At 36.6% G+C, this 24936-nt stretch overlaps 1 protein-coding gene across 9 annotated transcripts in view; it reads left to right on the plus strand.

The window, feature by feature from the left end:
- KCNMA1 (potassium calcium-activated channel subfamily M alpha 1) overlaps positions 1-10147 on the plus strand; it is a 507083-nt gene extending 496936 nt beyond the window's left edge. For 4 of the 9 annotated variants that reach the window (XM_080621177.1, XM_080621179.1, XM_080621180.1 and 1 more), the window contains 2 exons: positions 798-1022; positions 8986-9094. In XM_080621177.1, the coding sequence (XP_080477303.1) occupies positions 798-1022; positions 8986-9010 (250 nt within the window). In that variant the 3' untranslated portion in view covers positions 9011-9094. Of the gene's footprint in view, positions 1-797; positions 1123-3068; positions 3098-8985 lie in introns of those variants that run through there. The other 5 variants (XM_080621173.1, XM_080621175.1, XM_080621174.1 and 2 more) reach the window with 3 other exon arrangements.
- The last annotated feature ends 14789 nt before the right edge of the window (positions 10148-24936 follow it).

Genomic DNA, 24936 nt, shown 5'->3' on the forward strand with positions numbered 1-24936 from the left:
GACAGAAAATGCCCATTGGCTTGCTCAAATATGTTTTTCACATGCATGAAAAAATTTAGCAGAAGGGTCCATAAGGCCTCAAAGGGAGTTAGTTGGAGGTGGGGATTCTTGAAATAGATGGGTTTTATTTCAGGCTTGGCAGTACTTAACAATGCTGGATTCTTGGATGTGTAGATTTCTCTTAATAAGTGCTTTTTGAGGTCATGAATGAACAAAATTAAGCTTACCGCAAGTTTTCTGATATATTTTGCTTAATTTGTTTTATGTACAGTCACAATCCAAACAAATAATTATATCCTTTGCTCTACTGTCAGTATTTATTTATTAAATATCTAGTAAATATGTATTTAAATATAACTGCATCCCTGCCTTTCAGCCATTCTTTCAAATAGCATTGCTGGTGGATATGTTACTAGTTTTTGTCAATATGTAAATCTGTTTGCTACAGTCATTGCATTATGGTGCAACTAGTGAAAGGAGCATGATTTGTATGGTGTCTTCTCTGAAAAATCATGACATGATTCACTTGAAGAAAGAACATTGTACTCAGACAGTATGTCTGTGCAATAGAAAACATACAAAAAGAGATATTTGACATAGGAAGGTCCTAAATAATAATGAGTATTGTGTGAACTGAAATTAGGTACACACTGAAGGAAACAGAAATGCAAAAATCTGGGTAAATGTTCATGAGATAACTTTAGAAGAATTTTTTTTTAGTACAAATCTAAACGGGTTTTCTCTCTTTTTTTTTTCTTTCTTTTTTTTTCTTTTTCTCTTTCTTCCTTTCTTTACAGTTACGTTATCACAAACCCGCCATATGAATTTGAGCTTGTGCCGACAGACTTGATCTTCTGTTTGATGCAATTTGACCACAATGCTGGCCAGTCTCGGGCCAGTCTTTCTCATTCCTCCCATTCCTCCTATTCTTCCAGCAAGAAGAGCTCATCAGTTCACTCCATCCCATCAACAGCAAACCGACCGAATCGCACCAAGACCAGGGATTCACGGGAAAAACAGAAGTATGTGCAGGAAGATAGACTTTGATACATGTACCTGCTCCCACTGTGTGTGAAACTTGCATTCACCACCCATTCTCCCCAGTTAATGTTTTCAGCAGTAATGTTCCACATTTTCCCATGGAGTTCTCCCCTTTTTGTACACATATTTTGCATATGTATGACAGTGTGCATGTGATTGTCATTTTTATTTCACCACCATAAAACCCTTCAGCACAACAGCAACAAAGCAGACGGACCAAAAGTTATTTATGATGCTAGGGGAGAAAAAGATTTCTAAACACATAGGCACACTGAAAACATAAATAACTCACTGCAGTTACTCTACATATGAGAAAATAGAGTGTATTTAACATGAACACTTGCTCTTGATGTCAGAGTCACACAAAGAAAGTAATTTAGTGCAGAAGTGTTGATGTATGTTTCAGTAGGTTTTTTTATATTCATATTTACAGGAGTTGCTAAATTTATTTGAAGCTTATAAAACTAACCCATTGGGAAAAGAAAAATCCCTACTGATTTTTCACTTTTAAAGCTTATATTGTATAGGGCTTACACTTGTATAGATGATTGCTACACACCTGCTTTATACCAAAGCAATATCAGGGACTTTCCTGCTTATTTAAGGACTTTCTCTAAAATAGTAGCCTTTTGGAGATAGTGTCTTTTCCCTTTAACACTGAAATCGTCTGGGCATGGAGTTGTAAAACTCCAATGGTTTAATTTAAGTTTAGAAAAAATCTAATTGCATATTAAATTATTATTCTGTCTATTTATACTGCCACATGAATAGCTATATTTTCTTTCACTTTTGACATTTGGGATAAAAAGCCATATGTATCATAAATATTGGATGTAAGTCATTAAAAACTGCCTTCCTGGGACTTTTACGTCTTTAAAAGGTGAATTAGTCACCTTATGTACAGAATAAATAATGTTCAGAAAAGAGCAAGCATTTTTCTATGCTTAAGTATCAGATCTCAAGTGACTTTGTTCCTTTCCCCAGATAGTAGTTTAACTTTTCCAAGATAGAGTAGTGGTGTAAATCTTCCAACAAGAGTCATAATAAGTGAAGAACCTCTAGAAACACTGCTGTTCTAGCTGGTTCTTTTCAACAGGTGCATGCCAGTATGGAGGAAGACAGGGGAAGACAACTGAGTGCCTTTAAGGTCTTTCCCATTTGGGAAGAAAAATCGTTGTGCCCTAGAGAGCTAATGAGCAAAGCAAGTGGGCTGGGGTGGAAATATTGGCTGTGCTGAAGCATCATGTTCTAGACACTTGCTAGAATTTAGTTCTTGCAGATTCTCAGCAATGACACACCTAGACAAACAAAAACTGTGGCAGGGAATTAAATACAGTAGTGAACAGGAACCTATTCTAGATAATCATAGAAATGATACTTCAAGCTTGTTTTTTTTAATTTCAAATGCCAGCCTTCTGAAATATAGAACTACGTCTAGTTGGTATGAAGAGTTTCCCAGGGTAGGGAGGCCAGAAACACGTGCCACCTTCCCTGGCTACCCAGCAAGAAAGCATGCAGACAGGGAATAAATACTTGGATGTGGGAATGATTAGCATTTTAACTGCCAACACAGACAAGGTGCTTTTATGGTTAGTGTTGTTTTCTACCCTTCCCTTCCCAAGCATGATAATTCTGAAGATTTGCTTGCTGTGTGAATTGACAATGAAGCCAAGCACTTTTACTGACAAAACCTGGAACCATATTAAGTGGGCTGCAGAGAGTACCACTGTGCAGTGTTAAGCATAATGATTGGAATACAGTACATATGTGTATGTGCATTCAAATGCAGCTGTATGCCCTACCAATGAGCTACATTGCAAATTATGGATGCTCCCCACAAATGAGTCTATTACAGTTGCTCTTCGCCCTAAAGACAAATTCATGTGTTTCTTTTCTCAAAGAAAGTTATCATGTTTTGCCCTAAGAATATTTATTTCTACAAGGATGTGCCAGTTAAAGTGCTCAACAGGAAATATGACAGTTTAAAAGCATTGTAAAACTTACATAGCTTACTTCTTTTTCTAAAGTGCAACAAGGATGAATAGAATGGGCCAAGGTATGACAATTAATGGTTCTGCATGACCTAGCAACTGCTGTGGGTTTCCTTCTATAACTTTGTCCTTGTGAAAACTTGTGAAATTAAAAAAAAAAATAGTTACAAACTTTATTCAGTTATTGGTTTGTTTGTTTGTTTGTTTGTTTTGTTGGTTTTCTTTTGCTCTTTTTTTCCCTCCAAACCAGAAGTAAAACTGGCTGCTGCTGCTGCTGCTGTTGCTCAACCCTGTTTTATTTTTTTATCCTCTCATCTGCTTGCCTTTCTAATTGCACGTGTCCTTTTGTGAACACCCAGGTTCCTGCTCAATGAAGATGCCTACCCTCATACAGACATTACTTTTATTTCCCATTTCTCATTCCAGTTCCTTTCCTCCCTTTCCTCTTTACTCCCCTGTCCCCCATGTATGTTCATGAGCATCTTTTTATGTTGGCAATATTGACTGAAGATAGTCAAGAGCAGTTATGCATTTTGGAAGAATGTTAATGGCTCTGACACCAAAATGCTTTTCCATTAATGTTTTATCTGTTTTCCATTTAGCAGAAGGAAGAAGGGTGTTAATATGAAGCCACTTGTCACACACTATGTAATGATTTTATCCAAATAAATAGTATTTCTATAACTGTGCAGCTCAAACAGAAAAAATATAAACAGTGTACATTAGAGAAGCAACTTGTCTACTTTGTAAGCAACAGAAGGGGAATATCTAATATGGATGCAAATCTTAATTCTTAAAATCATGTTAAATTCTGATTCTCCTGTCTTCTGCCCTAAAGTCAGAATTCTTGGTTATACAATGTGCAATTGTATAACTTTCTAGTTATACAATGTGCAATTTCACTTTTAGTTATACAATGTGCAATTTCACTGCTAACTACATCAAATTGATCAATTAGTTAATTACTGTGATGAAGATTTCCTGATATGGATATACTAATGAAATTGGGAGGTTGGACATTACAAGTAGAAGAATCAAATATGTTATGAGGAATCAACTAAATCAGCTATGTTATATTGTTGTTTTTTTTAATATTGAAAAGTCACAGGAAATCTCCAATTTGTTCAGAAACCTATCCCAAGTCAAACATTCCTAGTAACTACCCTTGTTAGTTTTTGAAAGTGTAAAAGCAGCATCAAGAGATAATATTTTAGAGCTTTGAAAGGAGGTGCTGCTACTTACAGTAGTCCCGGCATGGTTTTGACAATGGAAACTAGGTTCTTAGTAACTTCTTGATCTGAGTGTTGACACAAAACTCTATCTAGAAAGACTTAATGTTCTTGGCATGGGTTGCCACTGGCCTAAACTGGTAGAATCAGGCATTTTCTAGTGAAATTTCCATTATTAAAAATAAGAATTTTGCTAGTCTAAAAAAATAAAAAAAAAAAAAAGAATCACTGAGAGCAAGTCAAAAATAGCATGTTTGTTCCCAAAATGTAGTTGCCTTAGAGCAAAATAAAGACCTTCACAGAAAGTTAGGATAGTTTCTTCTCTCTTTCCCTGCAAATTACTTACTGCCCGCTTCATGTAAAACACACATCTAGCAACAAAGAATTGCTGAGCAGGTGGTGGAGAAACTTTCATTACTTTTTTCTCATACAGGAAGAAATTACACAGAAGAATTTTCAGCTTAGCTATAAACAAGCTGCCTATGTGGAAAGGGGGAGGCACACAAACACATACAGACTTATTTGAAAGTGCAAGTGTCACAAAAGAAAAAAATGCATGCTTAAAACAATTGTGAGGTAAATTGGGATTATGGTGAAAATACAGATTTAGTAAAATCCTTGTGGCATGTTTAGCTAGTACTTTTTTCACCTCTGCTCAGAAGAGAGGGTGTTTCACAGTGACATGTATTAAAATCTGATTACTTGGTCCAAAATTGTGACAGAAATTTTAAAGCACCAAAACAATAGATGTGTTGGAAAGAATTGCTAGAGTGTCATGCAACTTGAAGAAGTCTGTATTTTGATCATTTTAATTTATTTATATCTTTTTATGCTGTAGGGAACATTCTTACACAAGATGCTAATTTTGTAAGTGTAATAGAGCTTGAAGCCTTTAGTATCTTCATGGCCATACTCAGATGCTGATAGCTTATTGCAAACACACGTGTTTGAGAGGAAAGTAAATGTTTTCTGCTTTCTGATACATTAAGTTACTTAGCTGTTCCAACATCTTTCTGAGGATGCTGTCAAAACCACACCCACCAGATACTATGACCTATTCTCACTATAATGTAGAAACTTATCTGGTAAGGATCCATATGCATGTATGCCAAAAGGGAGAGAAACAGACTGAACATGACAGAGAAAAAAAAAAGTTGGTGAATATAACAATATTTAAAGACTTGAAAAGGGGTTTTCTGGACTGATTTAAAGCAAAGAGTAGGTAGTTTGTTTAAGATATATAGAAGTCCATGCAAAGACTTTGGAAGACACATCAAAGTCAGACTGTGAGCATAAGAAAAAAGACTGAGAAGTCTGTAAGGGACCAAGGACATTTAGTAAATGGCAGGAGAATATCTTAGTGACCAAGAGTAAAGATGAGTGTCAAATTCACATTTCAAAGGTAAGTGTAGAGGTCAATGATCTTTCACGGGAGATTCATCATAATGTGGTCAAAGACAATTTTAACAGCAGAAAAGGAACAGGAAAGGTATAAAGCTGAGTCCAAGCATTTGATGATGGAGATGCTAATGCCTGAATCAAGGTTTCAGCACTGTTAAAAAAAAACAACAGCAACAACAAAACCCAAACCAAAACAACAACAACAAAAAAAACAAACCCAAAACTCAACCAGCAAAAGAAATTAGAATCTACCAGTTTCTGCATTTATTGTCTGTATTACTTGCCAGGTAAAGGGATAAAGAGACCTAATGGTGTCTTTAAAGATCAGCTCCCAGGATATGAGTTTCATTGTAAAGATTAGCATATACATAATTGCCTTGTTTTGAAATTTGCAGGGAAAACAGGGAAGATGGAAGTGCTTTTACACTGGCTGCCGAGAAACAGGGGGCAGTTCTGATCCTTAACACTCACACAGTTCTCCCTTTCTTGTTATGAGATTGAATTAACTTGCACCAAGTTCTGTTTGTATGGAAAGTTAGTGCACCATATGTTAAAAGAAAAAAGGTAGAGATAAAAGTTCACAGTGCTTAACTTGCCTCAAAATCATTTTAAACACAAACCATTAGAAAACTGTTAGTTTGAAATTGTTTATGTGATCTTGCAAGGCTTTTAAAACATGATAACCATCACACTTTACACCTCTCTGAAAGGTTAGTTTAATCGTAGATCACATAAAATTGGTTTCCTCAAATGCATAATGGCTCATGTGTCACACTTGAACTAAATGGTTTTTTAAATGGAGCTGAAATTATTTTGATGTGTACACATTCCCAGATTATTTTTTTTCCCTACAACCTTTCTTAAACCAGCCCCCATCGTGAACCATTCCCTTAAAAGTCTCATTAATAATTCAGATGTTCTGATTACTTTAAAAGATCTATGGAATTGAGGCCCTGCCTTTTTTTTTTTTTTTTTTTTTTGCTTTTCTTTTTTTTTTTTTTTAACTGCTTGACAAAAAGATAAATGAATGTAGAAAGAAGCAGTAGGAGTCTGGCAAGCTGTAGATCATCTCTGAACAGATTGTAACTTTATCATTCTGTCAGGAAGAATAATTTAAAGCACTTAATCAGTTAGCTTCAGTGTGCAGGATGTAACATTATGAATTCCTATCGTCCAATCTGTTCAAATCAAAGGGAACTTAATTATAATAGGTAAAGGAGACTGAGAGAGGAGAGAGAGGGAGATAGGAGGCTGAATATTGTTCAGACTTGGGCAACTTTAAGGGAGCAGGGAAATATTTACCCTGATCATATATAAGTGGGATATAAAATACATTTTAGAAAATCACACGAAAAATAATACAGTAGTTTTGTTTTATTTCAGTAATAAGCCACTAAAAATTAATATAATTCATTTTTTCAATTCAATTTTTTTAAAAAGGTTTTAATTTTTTTAAAAAAAAATTTTATAAGCACAAGTAACAAATATAGATTAAAAAATATAAAAGATGTATTAAACGCCCAGAAGTTTGGGATTTGTTGTTGGAAGTGAGGGTGTTATATGTAGATGCTTAAAATCCATATCAGGTATAAGTAAGTGGTTAAATTTCATATGCACAAAAATTACTGAGAAGTTAAGGAATTCTGGAAATCAATACACTAGTTTAGAGGCCCTAACTTGGAAGCTAGTTGCTTATTTTTGTGCATTTATGCCAGGATATTTGTCCTTTATTCTTCCTAGTCTTCCAGTTTCTATTTTTGGCTTCATCTCCTGAGCTTTTGTGCTTGATCCTTGGGTTTCCAAGGTAGATTTTGCTCTGCTTAGTTTTTTACTCATTTATTTATTTAAAAAGAGCACTCCTTCTGCTCCTGCCCAGATTCTAGCCCAGATACAGCAGCATTTCAGGGGTCAGCAAAAGCAGCAGGTTTTATTACGTATGTGAGACACTGAAGCTTATGAAGCATTTAGGATTCCCCATTGGGTAGTGCAGTAGTAGTAGTGCATACATGTAAGAGCAGCAGCTCTGACGTGATAAGCCTTGCATGTGATAATGAAAAGGCACCAGCTGTAGAATCCCACCTGCAGAACCATTTCTGCCCACTTGCCTCTGGAATATGGGGAAGGAGAGTGAGAATGGAGACTCCTGTTCACAAATGCTTGTCAAAGCACAAGCACGTAATGGCCATAAGCCACCCTGAGACCAGGACTTTCTAACTCTTTGAATAGCGCTACCTTGTAAAGTTTCACAACTATAATTAAGAAATGACAGCAGTAATTGCTCTTTAAAGGGTTTAAGAAAATTATTTTAATTCTTTTTTCTTTTGTGAATTTTATGAAGTTTTTGTCCACATCTGCATATGAACACAATATAGTGGTCACAATGGTAAGCAGCTAGGAAATGGCTGCAGTGCCACAGCCTCTCAGCATCCTTGCTCATTCTCACTTTGTTCCCAGCCCATCTTCAATCAGTCCCATAAAATTCTTCCTATGTTCATGGAAAAAGACACTGCCCAAAGATATAAAAGGAACAGCTTCCTCTCCAATCTTCCTTTAAGACCTTACTTCCTCTGCCTTGCTATCACTTATTGTAACCAACCCATTCAGGATTACTCTTGATCCCCTCATCTATAGCATCAGGTGTGTTCCATACCACTTCCCAAACAGGAGATTTCAGCAGTGCCCAAGTAGCCAGGTTGCTAAGTTGCAACATAATGGACATCCCATGCAGGAAGGCTGCCATTGGGCAGCATGAATGCAAGCCCTATTTATTCTAGGACCAACTTTCACAGGAGATTCTTTACATTCTCCTTAATGATTTCTGAGCCAGGGTAGTGACCACCCAAAGGCTGAAATGGTTCAGAGTAGCCACTGACTCTTCAGGTGTTTCTCTGTATATGGACCCACATGCTTTTTTCTGCATTCCCCTTATCCCATCTGCTCTCCCTGGCTTCTTAGTTTAGCCCTTTATTTGTACCATTTTTTCAATAAATGAATCACAGGATGTTCACCTGAGCATAAAACCCAAAAGCTCTCTTACATTCAACAAACAAACTATCATATTGAAGTTTTCTTTAGCTTCTACTATTAAATCTGCAAACATGTTATCATTTCATAAAAAGCATTTTCGGAGGTGTTAATCTAATACACTGTACTGCTAGCAATTAGTCACAGTCACCTTCTATTGATTGCCTTTTCTCTGTAAACTTTACTGACTGCTCCCCCTCCTTTTTTTTTTTTTCCGAATGTGTATCTGTTTATGTGCGTCACTAACTAAAACTCTCATTTTCCCTCCTTATTCTGTCTCTACCCATTTTGCTCCTTAGCAGAAAAGAAATGGTTTACAGATGAGCCGGATAATGCCTATCCCAGAAACATTCAAATCAAGCCCATGAGCACTCATATGGCCAATCAGATCAATCAATATAAATCGACAAGCAGCTTGATACCACCAATCAGAGAAGTTGAAGATGAATGTTGACTCCTTCGAGGACAGAACTATTTTTTTAAAGCCTGAAAAACTTCATGAATGGTGATGTGACATTTATTCCTCTTACATGCTGAACAACTGATGGAGAAGTTAAGAAGGGCAAGCTTAATGGGAAAATAAAAAGTAGACAGATGATTGTTTGTCTGCCTTTAATATTGCTTCCACGTATTTTGGAAACTATTTCATTTATAAATGAACATAATCAAAACTAGTCATGTATAGCCTCTAGCATTTTAAATTATTTTTATTTATTAGAAAAAATATATTTTTTTTTTCATCGTCAAGTATATTCCCTTATAAAAACCTGCATATGTGGCCAGACTCCTAAGAATTTAAAAAAACAAACCTCGGTCTTTGGCTTAAAGGAGAATGATGGTCACAGTTATAAGGACATGTAATTAAGGGAGACAAATGATATATTTACAAGAAGAAAAATAAAAGGTCCAACTTGTATTTTAGTAAATCAAAAAAAAAAAAACCCAACAAAAAACCCAAGAAAAAAAAAAAACAGTTCACCAAAATGTTTCTTTACTGGAGGATGTGTATTTTGTTCAGCATTGACACCAGCTCTTAATAAACTGAACTTATTTATTTTCAAAGTTGAAAGTCATATTTTTGTACATGTAATATTCTGAAATATTCTTTGTTTTATTACCACGTACAGCTCATCTTAATTGCCAGTTATGTTAAGGTTCAATAATCCCACACAAACACACTGTGCCCCGCTCCCACACTACGTGCCCACATACACAGACAGAAGCCAAGCATCCTCAGTAACTTCCTGTGACACTAGCTCAGTGAACATCACTACTCTAAACTGAGTGCCATGCAGATATGTGTTCATAGGCAGCACTTTCTATAAATGGCAAATCTGGCAATTCTACTGCACTTCCCATTAGTCATCAGCAGCTGCTAATTTTCAGAAGCCAGGCTTGGCAATTCCTCTTCTTTTGCCATGTATTACAGTGCTTTAAACCAGAATGCATAAATAGTGCATGAAATCATAAGTCATAGACCTTCACATCTACTATCATTTGCTGCTTCCTTACTTCAGAAGTGCGACTGGCCTTGCATCAATTTTGTTTATTTAATTGGTTCAAATTCTTCCTGATATGTATAAATGTTTAGCTCCAGATCTTTGCACTTTGGTGGTAGCTCATACCTTGGTAAAAGGCACACTGAATCTCCTCTTGTGAGTTCAGCCGAAGATTAAAAATTAGTTTAGCCTCAGCTCTCTAATCTCACAATATGCTGTTCTCAGTTAATTCCTGAACCAAGTAACTTCTTATTTTAGAAGTTGGTTTTTTTTGTTGGTGGTGTTTTATTTTGGGGGGTTTTTTTGTTTGTTTGGTTGGTTTTTTTGTTTTTAAATTTATTTTTTTTCCTTTGCTGGGACACCACACATGAAGTAAAGTACAGTAATAACCAAATCAAAATAAAGTTAATGAATGTATTTATTATGATAACCTACAAAAGGCCTTTGATGGGTGCCTTTTGTGTCAGCAGTTTCACAAAGTTGTCAACAAGGTTTATAGCCATCAGACAAAAATATGATGTTTCATATCTGTGCTGCAGTATCTATCCACCCAAGCATTTGCTGTTTTAAATGATTTAGTAACTCTCTCTGTCTCAAATTAGCAACATCTAACACAGTTACGTGACCAGAAAAAAAAAAACAAAAACCAACACAAAAAAAAAAAAAAAAAAAGGCTGTGCTAATAAGGATTAAACCAAAACCAGAGTCATCAGGAAAGACAGATTTTCATTGTGCAAGTTAACTTTAGGCTTTGTAATTTTGCAGAATTGTTAAACACCACAATAAAATATATTATCATTAGAGAAATATCAGTGAATCAAACAACTACAGAGCAGATCAATTTATTGTGAAAACAATGATGTCCACTATATAATCCAACATTTAGGCTAAACTATCTCAGCTTTAATGTTTGTCCACTTGCTGCAGTACAAATATAACCATACTAACAAACACCTAATAGACTTCTTATTCTGGAGTGACTTCTTGGACTGTGACTACTTTGTTGTTATATTTTGTAGAATAGCTATTTAAAGAAAATACAAGAATTGTTAATACACTTGCTGTAAAATTGGATTTTTTAAAATATTTCACTCTCCTACAAAGTAACAAAATAATTTAAGCAGGTTTTGATTATTATTTAGATCATGTTTAACCCATTTCACAGTCCTCAAAACAGAAGATTATTCTGGTCAGTTCCTCCAACCTATGCTGCTTCAGCTAGTGACACATTATAATCTACACCCAGATTCTGTGTTGGGTCATGTTAAGCCTTTATTTTGAAGTCAGTGCTCCTTTTTCATTTATGAACTGCATTCATCTTATAACCAGAGTGAAAAAAGCTGGTCTTGAGTATAGGAGGATGTTTGATCTTCTTTGTGTTCAACTTCACCAAGCACATGGGAATTTTTTTAATTTTTTTTTTTCTTAGAAGACTAGCCTTTTATTGTAGGGATATACATAAAACATTATATCTTATACTTTATCACATACGGTGCCATTTCTGAGTGTCCTTTCAGAAGGGAGCATTCATTGGAAAAAACATACTAATGAAGCAAATACAACACCCCTACTTAGCTAAGGTTTGTGTGTGTCTCTGTCCAGTTTAACTGTCACACTCAAAAATATCACACTGCCAACTGTACTTAAATAAAGGACAAGATCTGAATACACTCATGCTTTCTTCCAGCACAGATGGTTCTGTATGTAATGATATAAAGACAGAACACCACCTGTAGAGAGCATGCAAGGCAGAGAGAAATTGGTATAGTTTGCATTTCCCATTTCTAGAAGAGCTAAAAGCAATCAATAATCTTCTGTTACTCCTCTTTCTGATGATCAAAGACAGAGGACTGTCTTCTGGCAATTAGATGGAGGATCATGGAGAAAACCTGTTGGAGATCTTTGATGTTTAGCCATTAAAGACTAAAATAGGGCCAAGCACCAGTATCTGGGTTTTGGATATATGAAGTTACACCAGGGCAAGTAGCTGGGAAAGTGGCCTATGCAACAGCTGGCAGACCATGTGACAACTGATGTAGAATAAGTTTTTGATATTTATTGATAATTCTTATTACTTTCTCAAAAAAACAACCGGGAGGGGTGGGGGGGAGTTTCAGCTTTTTCTTATTTGTATACACAGTTTTTACAGGCTAAGCAGTTATTTTTATTAGCAATTCATGCATTGGATAAAATGTCTGTATTTGCATATATGCATGTCTACACATGCACACATACATATATGTGTGGATATAAATATGCTTATATGTGTGGGCTGTATGTATTTGATACAGAGTCATCACAAGAAAGTGGTCATTATTTTTATTGGGGTGGGGGGTGGGTGAAGAAAGACACAACGAAAAAAAAAATGTATGACTTACAGGCGAGCACAAGGAGGAATTGCACCTACTGTTTCCTCCTGGCTTGACCAAAAAGCAGCCATTCCTGTTAGCTACATTAGTAGTAGTAGTAGTTGCACTGAGAATACTCTACAGAACCCTTTCTTACTGCTGAGGCAGGTGTGTGCTCCTGGCCCCCTCCTCACACCCATGAACCTGCTCCCACATTGCCAGAAAGCCTGCTGCCTCTCTGTCTCATGGCTATTATTTCAATTTGTTTCCTGAAGCCTGTGAGCACTAGGATGAAAGGACAAAACTGTCCTCCAATGGGATATTGTTTGCTTGGCAAGTGCCCAATACAGCAAAAGTTAATGTGTAAAGAAAATAAGATATCCAGAGTCTAAATGCAATTCTTGAGGCCTCAATGTGACTGTCTTACTATGGCTTCTAAGATGTTACATATATAATGCATTTATTTAATGGGGAAAAAAAAAAGATATGCAAACATTTCCTTGTGCTTTGCAAACACTCTAAAACTGTCACCTCCGTTTTAATAGCTCCTGTTCTTTTAAATAACCAGGAAACACATGTGGTGGGAAGTACGAATCCCTTCATCTAGTGCGCAATCAATTATACAGTGTTATAGGTTCATGGACAACATTGTTATTCTACCTGTAACTCAAAGGAACCTTGTAAGCTCTACTTGCCCAAGAGCCTGGAACGTACATAGGGATAGAGAAAGCGGGGGGGTGAGAGCAACATGACACAGCCACGTCCTCAAGCAGATGTAAGCACGTAGCTGTTTCCAGTTCATCTTTGGTGGGAAAGCCAGTGCTGCTTAACCAGGGTGAAGGCCATGAGATTCAGGATAATTAAGATCCCAGGTAGCCTCATTAAGCCACACAGATGTCTTGAAAGAGCTGATAAGTCTTCAGCATTTTACAGGCTGTAGAAATCAGGTTTAGCCATACTAAAGATATTTTGTTCTCCTACTTTTGAATTCTACAGAAAAGGACCACTCAAAGACTCAGGCAGCATGGGTTTGAAAAGACTTAATTGGACTCAGCCAAATGTGGAAAGGGGGAAAAATAGTTTGCACACAATGTCCAAGAGACACTACAAAAATGTTGTCTATAGCCTTTTATTATAGGTTGGTTGGTGGTGGTGGGAAAAGTTGTTGATTTTGTTGGAAGTTTTGGCCTGTGTAAGGAAGATATGCATTTCTTGACCTCTTAGAGTAGAAGGAGAAAGTGTACTAGTGTGTTCTCATTCACAGAGGACTGGTTTTGTTGGGATTTCTGTGTGTGTAAAGTACATCTAACACCTACTGCAATAACTGGATGCATAAACTAATGCATGACAACAAAAGCAATAATTTACAAATGGGCAATTATGCATCTTTCCACTGCTTGGACACTCACTGGTGAATCCATAAACATGTTAGCAACTGCCCTGTTCTAGCTGATTCACATGGGCTCAAAGTTAAACACAGAGTAGGAGCTTAAATGGTTTTATCAAGAAGCAGATTCGTAAAGACTTCTAGATCACAATGCATTTGAAATGAACACATACTGAGGTCAGGGTGTTTGTGAGTGTTTGGTATTTTGTTTGTGAATTTCTTTGGCACCAAAAGAAGTGTGTGTCTCACCTTTCATTTCTAGGTTTAAATGTGCTTAAACAAAATACCCAAGTGTGTGAAAGGTGATGAACAAGGCAAAGTAAAAATAGAAATCCTTTCTCTGTGTTACAGTGGATTGGCCTGGGAATATCTGTCAAAAAGTCAATGGCAGATGCATAGAAAAATTCAGGAGAAAGTTTTTTAATTCTAAGGGTGTTTGAAAACTCCTAGTCTTAAGGGATATAGTTTTTGTGGTTTGTTTTGGTTTGGGGTTTTTTTTGTTTGGTTGTTTGGGTTTTTTTTATTTGTTATATATACATAGCAGTTTTCCTAATATTCAGTTAGCAAGCATAATATCCTTAGTACTTTTGTATTAAGCAATACTAGTAGCTGTGGGTACAGCCCCCTTCTGAAATAATCAGAAGAATGAAGCAGCTGTTCAGCTGTGGCCACTACCAAGGATGGTGTGTAGCCTTATAGTACTGACAATTCTGCCCCAGCATTTATCAAAGCTATATTTATATAAGTAATATATCTATCTGCACAGATATTCACTGAGATAGAACATGCAGCCACTTTGAAACTGTATAGGCTATAATGTGCAGTAGTCTCTATAACCAAGTAAATTCCACTGAAGTTAACAGATAGAACTGCTGGTCTAATGTATCTGTTTTATATAATGGTGTACAACTGTTAACTGTCAAAATGAGAAGGGGTATGGGGAAAGAAGAAAATATAAAATACATTTTTATCACTTTGGGTCTAATTTAGAATGATATCTAACTTAAGACACTAAACATGGTAAAGCTGCATCTAATTAGAACCTTAGTGAATTTGAGAGAAAGCTTTTTACTGCTTCAGTCAATGCACTTTAGAGGCGATCATTGTAACTTACGAAAAAATATTAAACACAACATATAGGCATTGTAATACATGTAATACAAAACAGATATTTCAGAAACCAAAAATTTGGCATATGAGCACTTTGTTGACTGGACAATAACTAACAGAAACCACATGAAAATGTCAGCAGGACATATCTTAAATTTTCCTTAAGTAGCAGTTAAAAAATGCTGCTTCTGCCATGGTATAGCTTGGGACACACATGCTTAGCCAATGCAAATAATCTAACCTCCATCCAAAAAAAAGAAATTTGATATAACTTTAACTTTCGCATTTCTGTAGAGTTCAAGCGTGATAGTTTGGCTTTTTTCCTGCCTCCAGGGAAAAAACTACACACACAGAAACACGTATATACAATATATTTTGATGCCTACACGTGTCTATTTAGTTATAATTTTGGAGTGGCAATGGGGCAGGTACAATGACAACCAGCTATCCATCTTAACTTATAAGTTCATCAAGAAAAAGGAGTATGACTTCAGCATTTTACTTTTACTATTATGGGTTGGTGAGAGAGAACAACTGCTGGTGCTCAGAAATGATCTACCTGACTTTGTCATATGTAATATCCAGTGATAAATATATTGTCTTGTAAAAAGGGTTTGTACATAACTTGTACATGGTTTCATTTTGTATTTTTCTCAGATTAAAATTTATGTATTTGTGTTCTAAAAGAAGGAGAGATTGCCGTGTTTTCGTTTTTTTTTTCTTTGTGACAGACTGTGTCCCATAAAGTTATGCAACAGGTATAACAAAGTCATGAATAATACTTTACACGAAACCAGTGTTATTAATACTTTGAATTAAGACTAATCCAGCTGCCTCTTCCTCTTGATCACTCTCCAGAATCAACTCCTTCCTAATAACAATTAATATCAGCTGCTCTGGAGGACACTGTGAGGGCTGTAAGTGAGCAATTCTGCAGTAACAACAGACGTCACCTTAACACCAGTTATGTAGTCAAACACAATTACAATCTGGTATAACTTAGATGTTTTACACAGTTGAACAGAGCATCTCATGGCACTTTAAGCTTTGATAGGTCACGTTATAATGGATTTATAATTTTGCTAAGCAGTCCAAAGTTTCTCTGATCTCTCATGATGAGTACCTTTGAATGTTATTTGCAATATTTGGGCTATGCTGCTTCTGTTGCAATACATGAACTAGGTATAATCCTACATGCAACGGTATATTTTTAAGTTTAAATAAAACTTAGTCTCCTTTTGGAGCCTGTAAGATTGCATGCATGTGGCTGGCATTTTGCAATTTGAAATAACCTTGTCATTAAAGTTGACATCACTAATCTTCTGAGCAGCAACAACACCACAGTGACTTGTAAACAACCACAGTATGATAAACTTCATTTGGTTCTGATTCATGGAGTGTACAGAACAGCAGAGCACTGCAAGAGACTCAGTTAAGCACCAAAAAACCCAAAAAAGTACATACAGTTAATTGGTCCTAACTCAGAGGCAATAGATGCAAACAACCTGGTATAAAATGGCAACACTGGTGTTTTCTAAGCAAATAAGAGTGTTTCAGAGCGGGGGAGGGTGGGTGTTGGGTGTCAGGGGGAGACAAGTCAATGTACAACAGTATTTGTGCAAGACTATGGAGAACTCTGTAATAAACTGGCTTAGCACCAACATCAGTGAAGAAAACTGGTCCAGCCCTCAAGGAGTAAACCTGTTAAAGCTATCCTTAGATACTTTCACTGGGGAAGGGAATTTAAGTGCCATAAAAACCATGACGTCTGTCTAGAATAATTCAATGAAAGGACTACTCTGTTAGTGAATCTGCACAGAGATGGAGACTAGGTCTATTTTAGATGTTACTACTTCATGCTTTTGTGATATCAAGCACTAACTAGTAGGCTTGACTTCTAATTACTGAAGGAGAATGTTAACAAGGAAATGACAGCCATGTAAGTCACCACGACCAGGCACCCATTTTAAGATGAGAAGATGATTCTTCATCACAGGTTTAATCAGGTGCCTGCTTCCTGCACAAAGATCCATATCACAAAACAGGTAATAATTTTCCATTAATATATGTGTGTGCATTTGGACATGTATATTTTTATCTACGCATTTATGTCACTACACACTTTTTTTAGGGTCTTGACTCCTAAATGGCACAGCTTGCTGTCAAAAACACTTAGATCAAACCTGGCTATAGAACAGCTAAGATAAGAAGCTATTTTATTGCGTATCTACAGCCCTGTTACTCATAGTACAAAGGCTAGATTGAGCAGCACCCAATGCAGTTCCACCAAAATGATACGGTAGTCAGCAAGCAGTTGCAGTGAATGAACAGGCTGTTCATATCTTTTCTGGACTATAAGGCAGTCCTGCTATTCTTTCACAATACTTTAATAAAGATGTAATTGCCTTTTGCTGTATATGATAAACATAAATTTTGTTGCTTATTTTAATTGCAAATATATGATAGAAAAGTGATTTTATAAGCATAGCTTTGTGCATTGAAGGAGTGCCATTGAGGGGCAGGGGAACTGTGAAACAAACCTTTGCCTCATAGCCCAAAGGCAAGGTCAAAAATTTGCCACATTTCTATAGCAATACAACTCCTCTTTCCCCCCCCTGCAAAATGAGCCTCTTTCTTGTCCTCCCTCACTTACCACAAACCCACATGGTTTCCCCACCTGGGAAAAAAAATGCTATTTTAAGAAAGACTGTAAATCTTCTCTCACTTCAAAGGCAGAGAATGTTCAGGCCTATTTCTAAGTAGTAAGGGAATTGCAATCAAAGATCATACTACATGGGTCCTTGAACAATTAACTGTTATTATGCATTACGGCCATCCCAGCTTTCATCTTTGCAAGCTCACAAGTTTCACCAGCAGCATTGAATACTACTCAGTTAATGACACAAGTAGGGATGAAAATTTTGTGACATAATGAACTGCTTTCAAAAAGTTACCAGTATTTTCTTTTTTTTTTTTTTTTCCTAGACCATGGAAGAACTCTTGCTTCCTTCCTAGATCTTACAGCTTAAAAGCAAAACATGGCAATTAAACAGGTGTGGGCAGTGTATGTGCTGGAATTAGTTGATGGCACTAAACCAGAGAGCATCACAAGTGGCCTATATATTACACATTAAGGGAACAACATAAATTGGAAAGCTAAGATTTATGTAGAATCAGTTCACTTTCCCAACACCCTGAATACAAGCAGAATGGACTGAGACACAGTATTTTAAAAAAAGGAATTAAAAAAAAGAACAAAAAGGCATCTTGAGGTGAAAAATATGTGTATATAGACTCCAGTAGCTAAAATTGAGCTGAGTGTTTTGTAGGGTTGTAGATTTATTTTATTTTGTTTAGTGGTGGGATGTTTGTTGAGCAAAAGCTGATAGTGGGCTGTATCATTGATATCTGAGACTCTGTTAGAGGAATAGGTATGTGTCAGACAGGTTGGCAGTGCAGATATAAAACCCCTGCTTCTAATCAATACTGACTTGCATAGCCTAGCTACAGCTATGCACTTCATAACTTCTTTGAAAAATTCATAAATCAATTTAATCCTGCAGCCTTGAGCTCTTAAGAATAAAAAACATCATTGAAAAAGTCTTTAAATACCAAGAAAATAACAATATAAAAGTTATTAGTGGGCATTATAGTAGGTGACAGATAACCCACCACCTGTGCTATAGGCCCTAGAGTTACCTAGAGCTAACATGGTTCTTCTTAGTCATGTAGTTACGCCTTGTCATGAGGCTACTTTTGACAACTCTTCCTCTATAATACATTATGGGGCTCACAGCATCGCTTTTTTTGTAGCAAAAGCTTTTGGTAGAGGGCATTGGAACCTCTACTCTGCTTCTTCATAAATATATCTAAAGGGCATTTTGTTATTTAGTCATTCTGTATTTATTTTATTTTTTTTTTTTAAAGACACATATATCTATCTGTATATACATAAAAGAACTATATATATCTTTCAGCTAAATGTCTGTTTACCACACCTGTAACTTGACTAAACAAATTTTTCCCCTTTGGAAAGGTAGCTGGCACAGGGGAAGGACTCAGCAAGAGAGCCTCAGTTTAACAGCACAGTTTCTTGGCTGGGTAACTGGGAGGACCTTAGTGATGACATGCACTATGGCATGCACCTATCCTGTAATGTAGAACCAGGCTAGCAGGGTAACTGAGGAGTGTGAGGGACTCAAATATTTTGTGACTGCCACAGTATTTGTCTTCAAGGACTATGGAGACAGTTTATGACCTGAACAGGTTTTAAAGAAAGGGATGAGGAGAAAGATAGAAGTAAAGAAACTTGCTACTGAAATAAAAGACTTTTCATCAGGTCCTGCAACCTTATTGTTTTGAGGATATATATAACAGCTGTAATATAACTTGCAGTGAAGTAGCTGAATAGCCTCAGAAAGCTTGACATGTTGCTGCCCCAAAAGCTATGTGTCAGGCAGACAAAGAACATGAGTGAATCCTGCTACTCATATTCAACAGGACCTCTCTTGTCCTTCAGTGCATGGGAGAAGTCACTCCTAGACAGGAGTCTGTCCTAGAGTTGTCCTAAGCAAGCTGAGATGTGAGGCACTTACCAGTGCATCTTGCTCAGGGCATAGGGTGGGTAGAAGTAGAGAGGCTTCGGGCCCAAATCAACAGCATGATTTCTCATTCACAGCCCTTTGCTAGGCCTGCTTGTTACCTGGCTTGCTGTTAGCTGGCTCTCTTTTGTATAAACTACATCTGCAGAGTCTGGGGAAAGGCTGCATGGCTGGGTCCTGCATCTTCTTAGCCTGGATTTGCTACCAGAAAGAATGCATTATGTAATTGTATCTCAAGCAGATAGATAAATTACAAATATAACTGAAATCAAGCGAGAAAATCTGAAAGTGTATAGGAAGAAAGGGAGTTGTGTGTTTATGGTGAGCATTTGCTAAAACTATGCAGGTTTTGATCCTGGCTCTTCTCTCTCTCCACATCCTCTTCAAGAATTGTGACTGACAGGCAACTGAAACCTGTTACTATCCCCATCAAGGGACCAAAAGAAGAAAATACAGAAAGTGATAGCTTCATGTCTATCCTCTGTCATGCATCTGTCTCATAGCTTTCTTCTAAGGAGAAACCCCATTTCTGAAGCCAGAGTTTATTCTTAAAAAGCAACAGCGCTGACATATGCTGGCCTTTATGAACTCAATTGTTCTGAATTAATATTCAGACTTTCTTTGTTTCCTGTAATGGTTCAATGTGATCTTTAGTCTTTTATATAGCAAGTGAGTTCATTGTGCCTGGCTGTTTCATAAGCTAGTACAAAGACCTAAGCTTTCAAAATAGACATTACACTTTAGCTGTGAGAGAAAATGGGGAAAGAAGGGAAGGAGCAAACAGCTAAACAATATCCAAACATAATAAAATGGGAAATAATATAGGCAGATTTCATCAGCAAAGATTTTGTGCAGTCTAGGTTAAGAGAAAACTTCAATTAGGTATCCATGGGGACTTGAAGTATGTACTGTTTCTGCAGCTAAGCTAGGTCCTAAGCATGATTTCTGGCTATACGTACTTGACTGGCCTCTTTAAAAAATATCCCCATTCCCCTTCTCCTGGGCCCCAGGCCTGAAAACACACATATATTACCATAACATATTTTCAGAACATTCATTATGCAAAAATTTTTCATCTGCCTCTGGGTGTACTTTGCCTGGTTTCGCTTTCCCATTTATTTCCAGCAACTAGACACTAGTGTCCAGTAACCAGACACTTTCAGTCTCTGTCAAAAAGATCTTACAGTCAGTGGGAGAGTGAGTTCAAAGTGTCCCAGTGGAAGTATTGGAGAGAGATGAACACTCTAGAGCACTTTTTATTATATTTTCTGAAGTTTCCACTTTCTTTTCCTGCTTGGAAGAAGAAACTCTTATTTCCAACATCTTTGTCTTCTCAGACTCTCCACAGAGGTTTACAAATCAAACCACAATAAAGACTTGTAAAATAATATTTTGTATATGAAACTTCTGATTCTTGAGAAACTGTAAACAGTTCACTCATTCAAGTGTTACCCAGCAAATTCTTCTAGTTAGACATCAGATACAACACAACATACATCCTTTTAAATGCATTTTTCTCAAGGGACAAATAACTTAGTTGCATGTGCTAGTTTTAATACTTGTATTACTATTTTCTACCGCTAGGATACACCTGAAGAATATAGAGAAGCCATCTACAAAACAGGATCTTTTCCACCTTAGCTGGCACAGGATATGAGTCCTAGAATAAATGAATGTAAGCTTTATGCTTATTTCCCCTTTCAAACATTGTGGTGTGCTACACAGTAACTCCAGAGAGTTTATACATGGCCTGCACTTTGATACAACTGCCTGTCCCTCTCCAAAACAAACAGCAGAAGTGTTTTCAGTCATGATAATAGTTGTATCTGCAGTATGATTTACATAGTTATTAGCTGGATTTTATTTTTTTTCTAGAGAGTCTCATGTCATCAAGTCAGTGCTGCTGGAGGCTGCAGGATGAGCTCACCCTCCTCCAGCAGTCCTCTCATTAAACACACCTCTGACCTAGAGGCATATTCCTAGTGAGACTGAGATTCTCCAGCCAATTAAATCACCTGTCCTTTATAACCTGTATAACTTATAACCTGTGGTTATAAGTGCTGGGAAGACATAATCATAAGGATTAGACTGAGGCCATTAATTTAGATCAAAAATAATCCTGTTTGTAAAACTTCAAAGATTCAAATCCTCCAGACTAAGTAACACAATCCTGGTAAAGCTTTTATGTTGTTGGAGAGAAGCCTATTGCACTGTCCAAAAGCTGTGATTGCTCTCCATTAACTCTGCCATTGTTTCATTTCATAGTACCTTTAGCATGTTTAATAAGTATGTGGACTGTGCTCATTGCAGCAAACAGCCGTTATATAACAAACTGCCTTTTGAGGATGATTATCAATCTTGATTGTCTGTGAAGGGAGCCTCTGAGACACTATGAGGGGCTATCTGAGACACTTGAGTTTAGGTGGCACGAATCTATGCCACATACTCTGTGACCCCTTCATGGAAGACCAGTTCCAATGTATCATGATGCAACACTTTTTTGTAAAGTGGATGGCTTGAGGCCACATTCTTTCACAGCTCACCTATTCAGGAAAATACAATAACTGAAGCACAGAACATCAGCTTCTGTCCTAAAAAAGTTATTCTTCAGTTTAGAAATAAAAAAAAGCTCTAAACCCTATAAGACCTCTATACTTTCCATGCCTCTGTTCCTCTAAACTTGTGCTTTGGAGCCACTTTCCCAGAATCCTTCAATGTGACAAGGAAGTTCTTTCTAGTGTACTTATGGTTCATCCTCTAACACTGTAATTGTTCTCTTGTTATATATCCATTGGATTTTTTTTTTTTTTTGCTAGTCATATAAAAACATCTGATGATAAATTATGGCCCTCTATCTCACACTTTTACCCCACACACTTAAAAATGTAGTTTCATTTACCTTTTTCTTGATCACATAGTTTATTTAAACAATTCCTGCTTGCATGTTCCTGTTCCCTTTTCTCCATCACAGACATATCATCATCTGAGGAATCAATATAAATAAATTCCTGTGTGAATTTTGGCAGTAGCTGTATATGCTTCCCCTTATTTAAAGTCTTTACCTAAGGTGGAGCCCCACAATATGAATCCACTTATGAACTCAGCCCCTGGGACATAGCTGAAGGAACAAGTCTGCATTCCACCTTTCACTTAAAGTTGAAATTTAATTACCTAGAATGTGCTGTTACTTACTTGAAGAAGTTAGATTTCATATGCTCTGCAGATTAAAAAAAATAACCAAGCAAAAACAAAACAAACAAAAAAATGTTGTAAAAGCGCCCCTTTATGAGACAACAAAGAAATAAACATTGCTCAAGACCATTAAAGAAGGGGTGAGAGAAAGTGGAAGCATATGAAAAACATCATTTGGAAGGGATGTGTTGGGGAAAGTGGTATGGAGAAGAGAGAGCAAATGGATAAACATTAAAACAGAAAACCAGAAGTGCTATCTTGGAAAAGGAAACCAACTGAAAACACAAGGAGCTGGGGAAACAATGCAGAAGAGTTCAAGATTAGTGCAGAATGATCAGGCCAAAACTAATGAGCTTTTTGTCAGTCTCTAAAATCGACAGATCTACCATGTGCTTCAGCGAACTGTGGTTTCTTTCCATAGCAAGGCGGATGACTTTTTATCAGATGTGTCACTTGGTGAAATAATTGCCAGCAATAATGGTGCAATAGCAGCATACTCAGAGCACAATTTATCCATGTCTATTCTATCTTTCAACTTCAAAGCTTCTACTGCCTCACAGATCACTTCAAAATGACATCCCTGTCGTTAATGACAGTGGTCTAATGCAATACAGAGAAGTCAAATCACTTCTCCAGATAGGCAGAATGCTGTCATACAGAAAGTAGGCATGCGCATGGGTTCTGACATTCATATTCAGTTTTGTATTTGTGGGGAAGAGGGTGGGTTTGCATACAGATTTATTCATATTTGAAATAGCTTGACTTTATAAAGCACAAAATTCACTAGAATTAGAAAAGAGGAGGGACAAGAGTAGCATGCAGGGATTTAACTATTGTTAAATTAACACCTGGATGTAGGAAGTTTCCATTTGCATGTCCCTACAGCATGGGTTAGCCAGTGTCAGAGGTCAGAGATGAAAGTTTTCTTTACAGAAACAACCTGGTGGTCATTAGTAATGTAAAGAAGAAAGCCAGTAAACTGCAGTTCTTAAAAAGAAAGAATTGTCTGTTTACATTGTAGTGCTGTTTGGAAATTACCACAGAACAATAAATCTGTAAGTATGAAAAATATTTCTTTTGCTTTCCTAGTATACATAAACACACATGCAACAAACATAGTGGCAGGAACACCATTTGTTTAGGTTTCATTAAGATGTATAGTTAAAAGCCTTATTAAAGGGGTCCATTTCTCACTTCAGTGATTATATTTATTGCATGAGGGTTAAGTAAAGCTTCAGAGGCTTAAGAATATTGTCGTATTTTACCAACTTTTCCAATCAAAACATTTCCTGCAAAGACTGCTTGGGTGGAGGGTTGAGATTTCACCATAGTGGATATTTTTGCAGTATTTTATATAAAAAAAATAGACAATCAAACAAAATAACCAGCTCTCACACCGTCAAAACACACACACACACACACAAGCTTCTTAAGGAAAAAGAAAGGCAAATGATATTTAACAGGTTTGGGGTTTTTCAATTATTATTGCTATTCACAAACCTGATAATGAGGACTTAGTTTTAAAGGGAAAGAAAGAAAAGGAAAGAAATTGAAAAGTTTTTAAACTCCTTTTTTCAGTTTAAGTGTTTGCATGGTGAAAAGGAAATGTTCTTCCACATACTCGTACTTTCAAGTCAGCTGATTTATGCAATAATTTAGAAAGTCTTAATTTTTCATACTGCTTGTTCTTAATTTCATTTTCAGTGTTAACTTATGTCCATGACCACAGACCCTTTCCTCCCTTCCCAGAAATCCAATTTCACTCATGTGAAATAAAAGTTGGAACCAGCTCTTTTCTCTTTCTATGCCTAGACTCCCCTCTGTCAGAAATAGCTCCTAGTTGTGCACTGAAAGGTAGGTAAGGCAGGTTCCGCCAAAGATGCCATGACCATTACTTTGCTGTCAGTCAGCAGTAATTTTGGGAGGGTAATTTTTTTTCTTAAACTGACCTACAATTATAATTTAAAGAGACTGTATTGGCTTCCTTTTTGGTTGGTTATTTTATTTTATTTTCTTCATTTGTTGCCTGAGTTGGCTTGCCTTCTATCCTAGTTTTTTCATACCTGTTTCATTAGGAATAGCTACCAAAGCAGGAAGTTGGAGTTGCAACAGA

This window comes from Psittacula echo (assembly GCF_963264785.1).
Source record: "Psittacula echo genome assembly, chromosome: 6".
In the NCBI taxonomy this organism is placed as follows: domain Eukaryota; kingdom Metazoa; phylum Chordata; class Aves; order Psittaciformes; family Psittacidae; genus Psittacula; species Psittacula echo.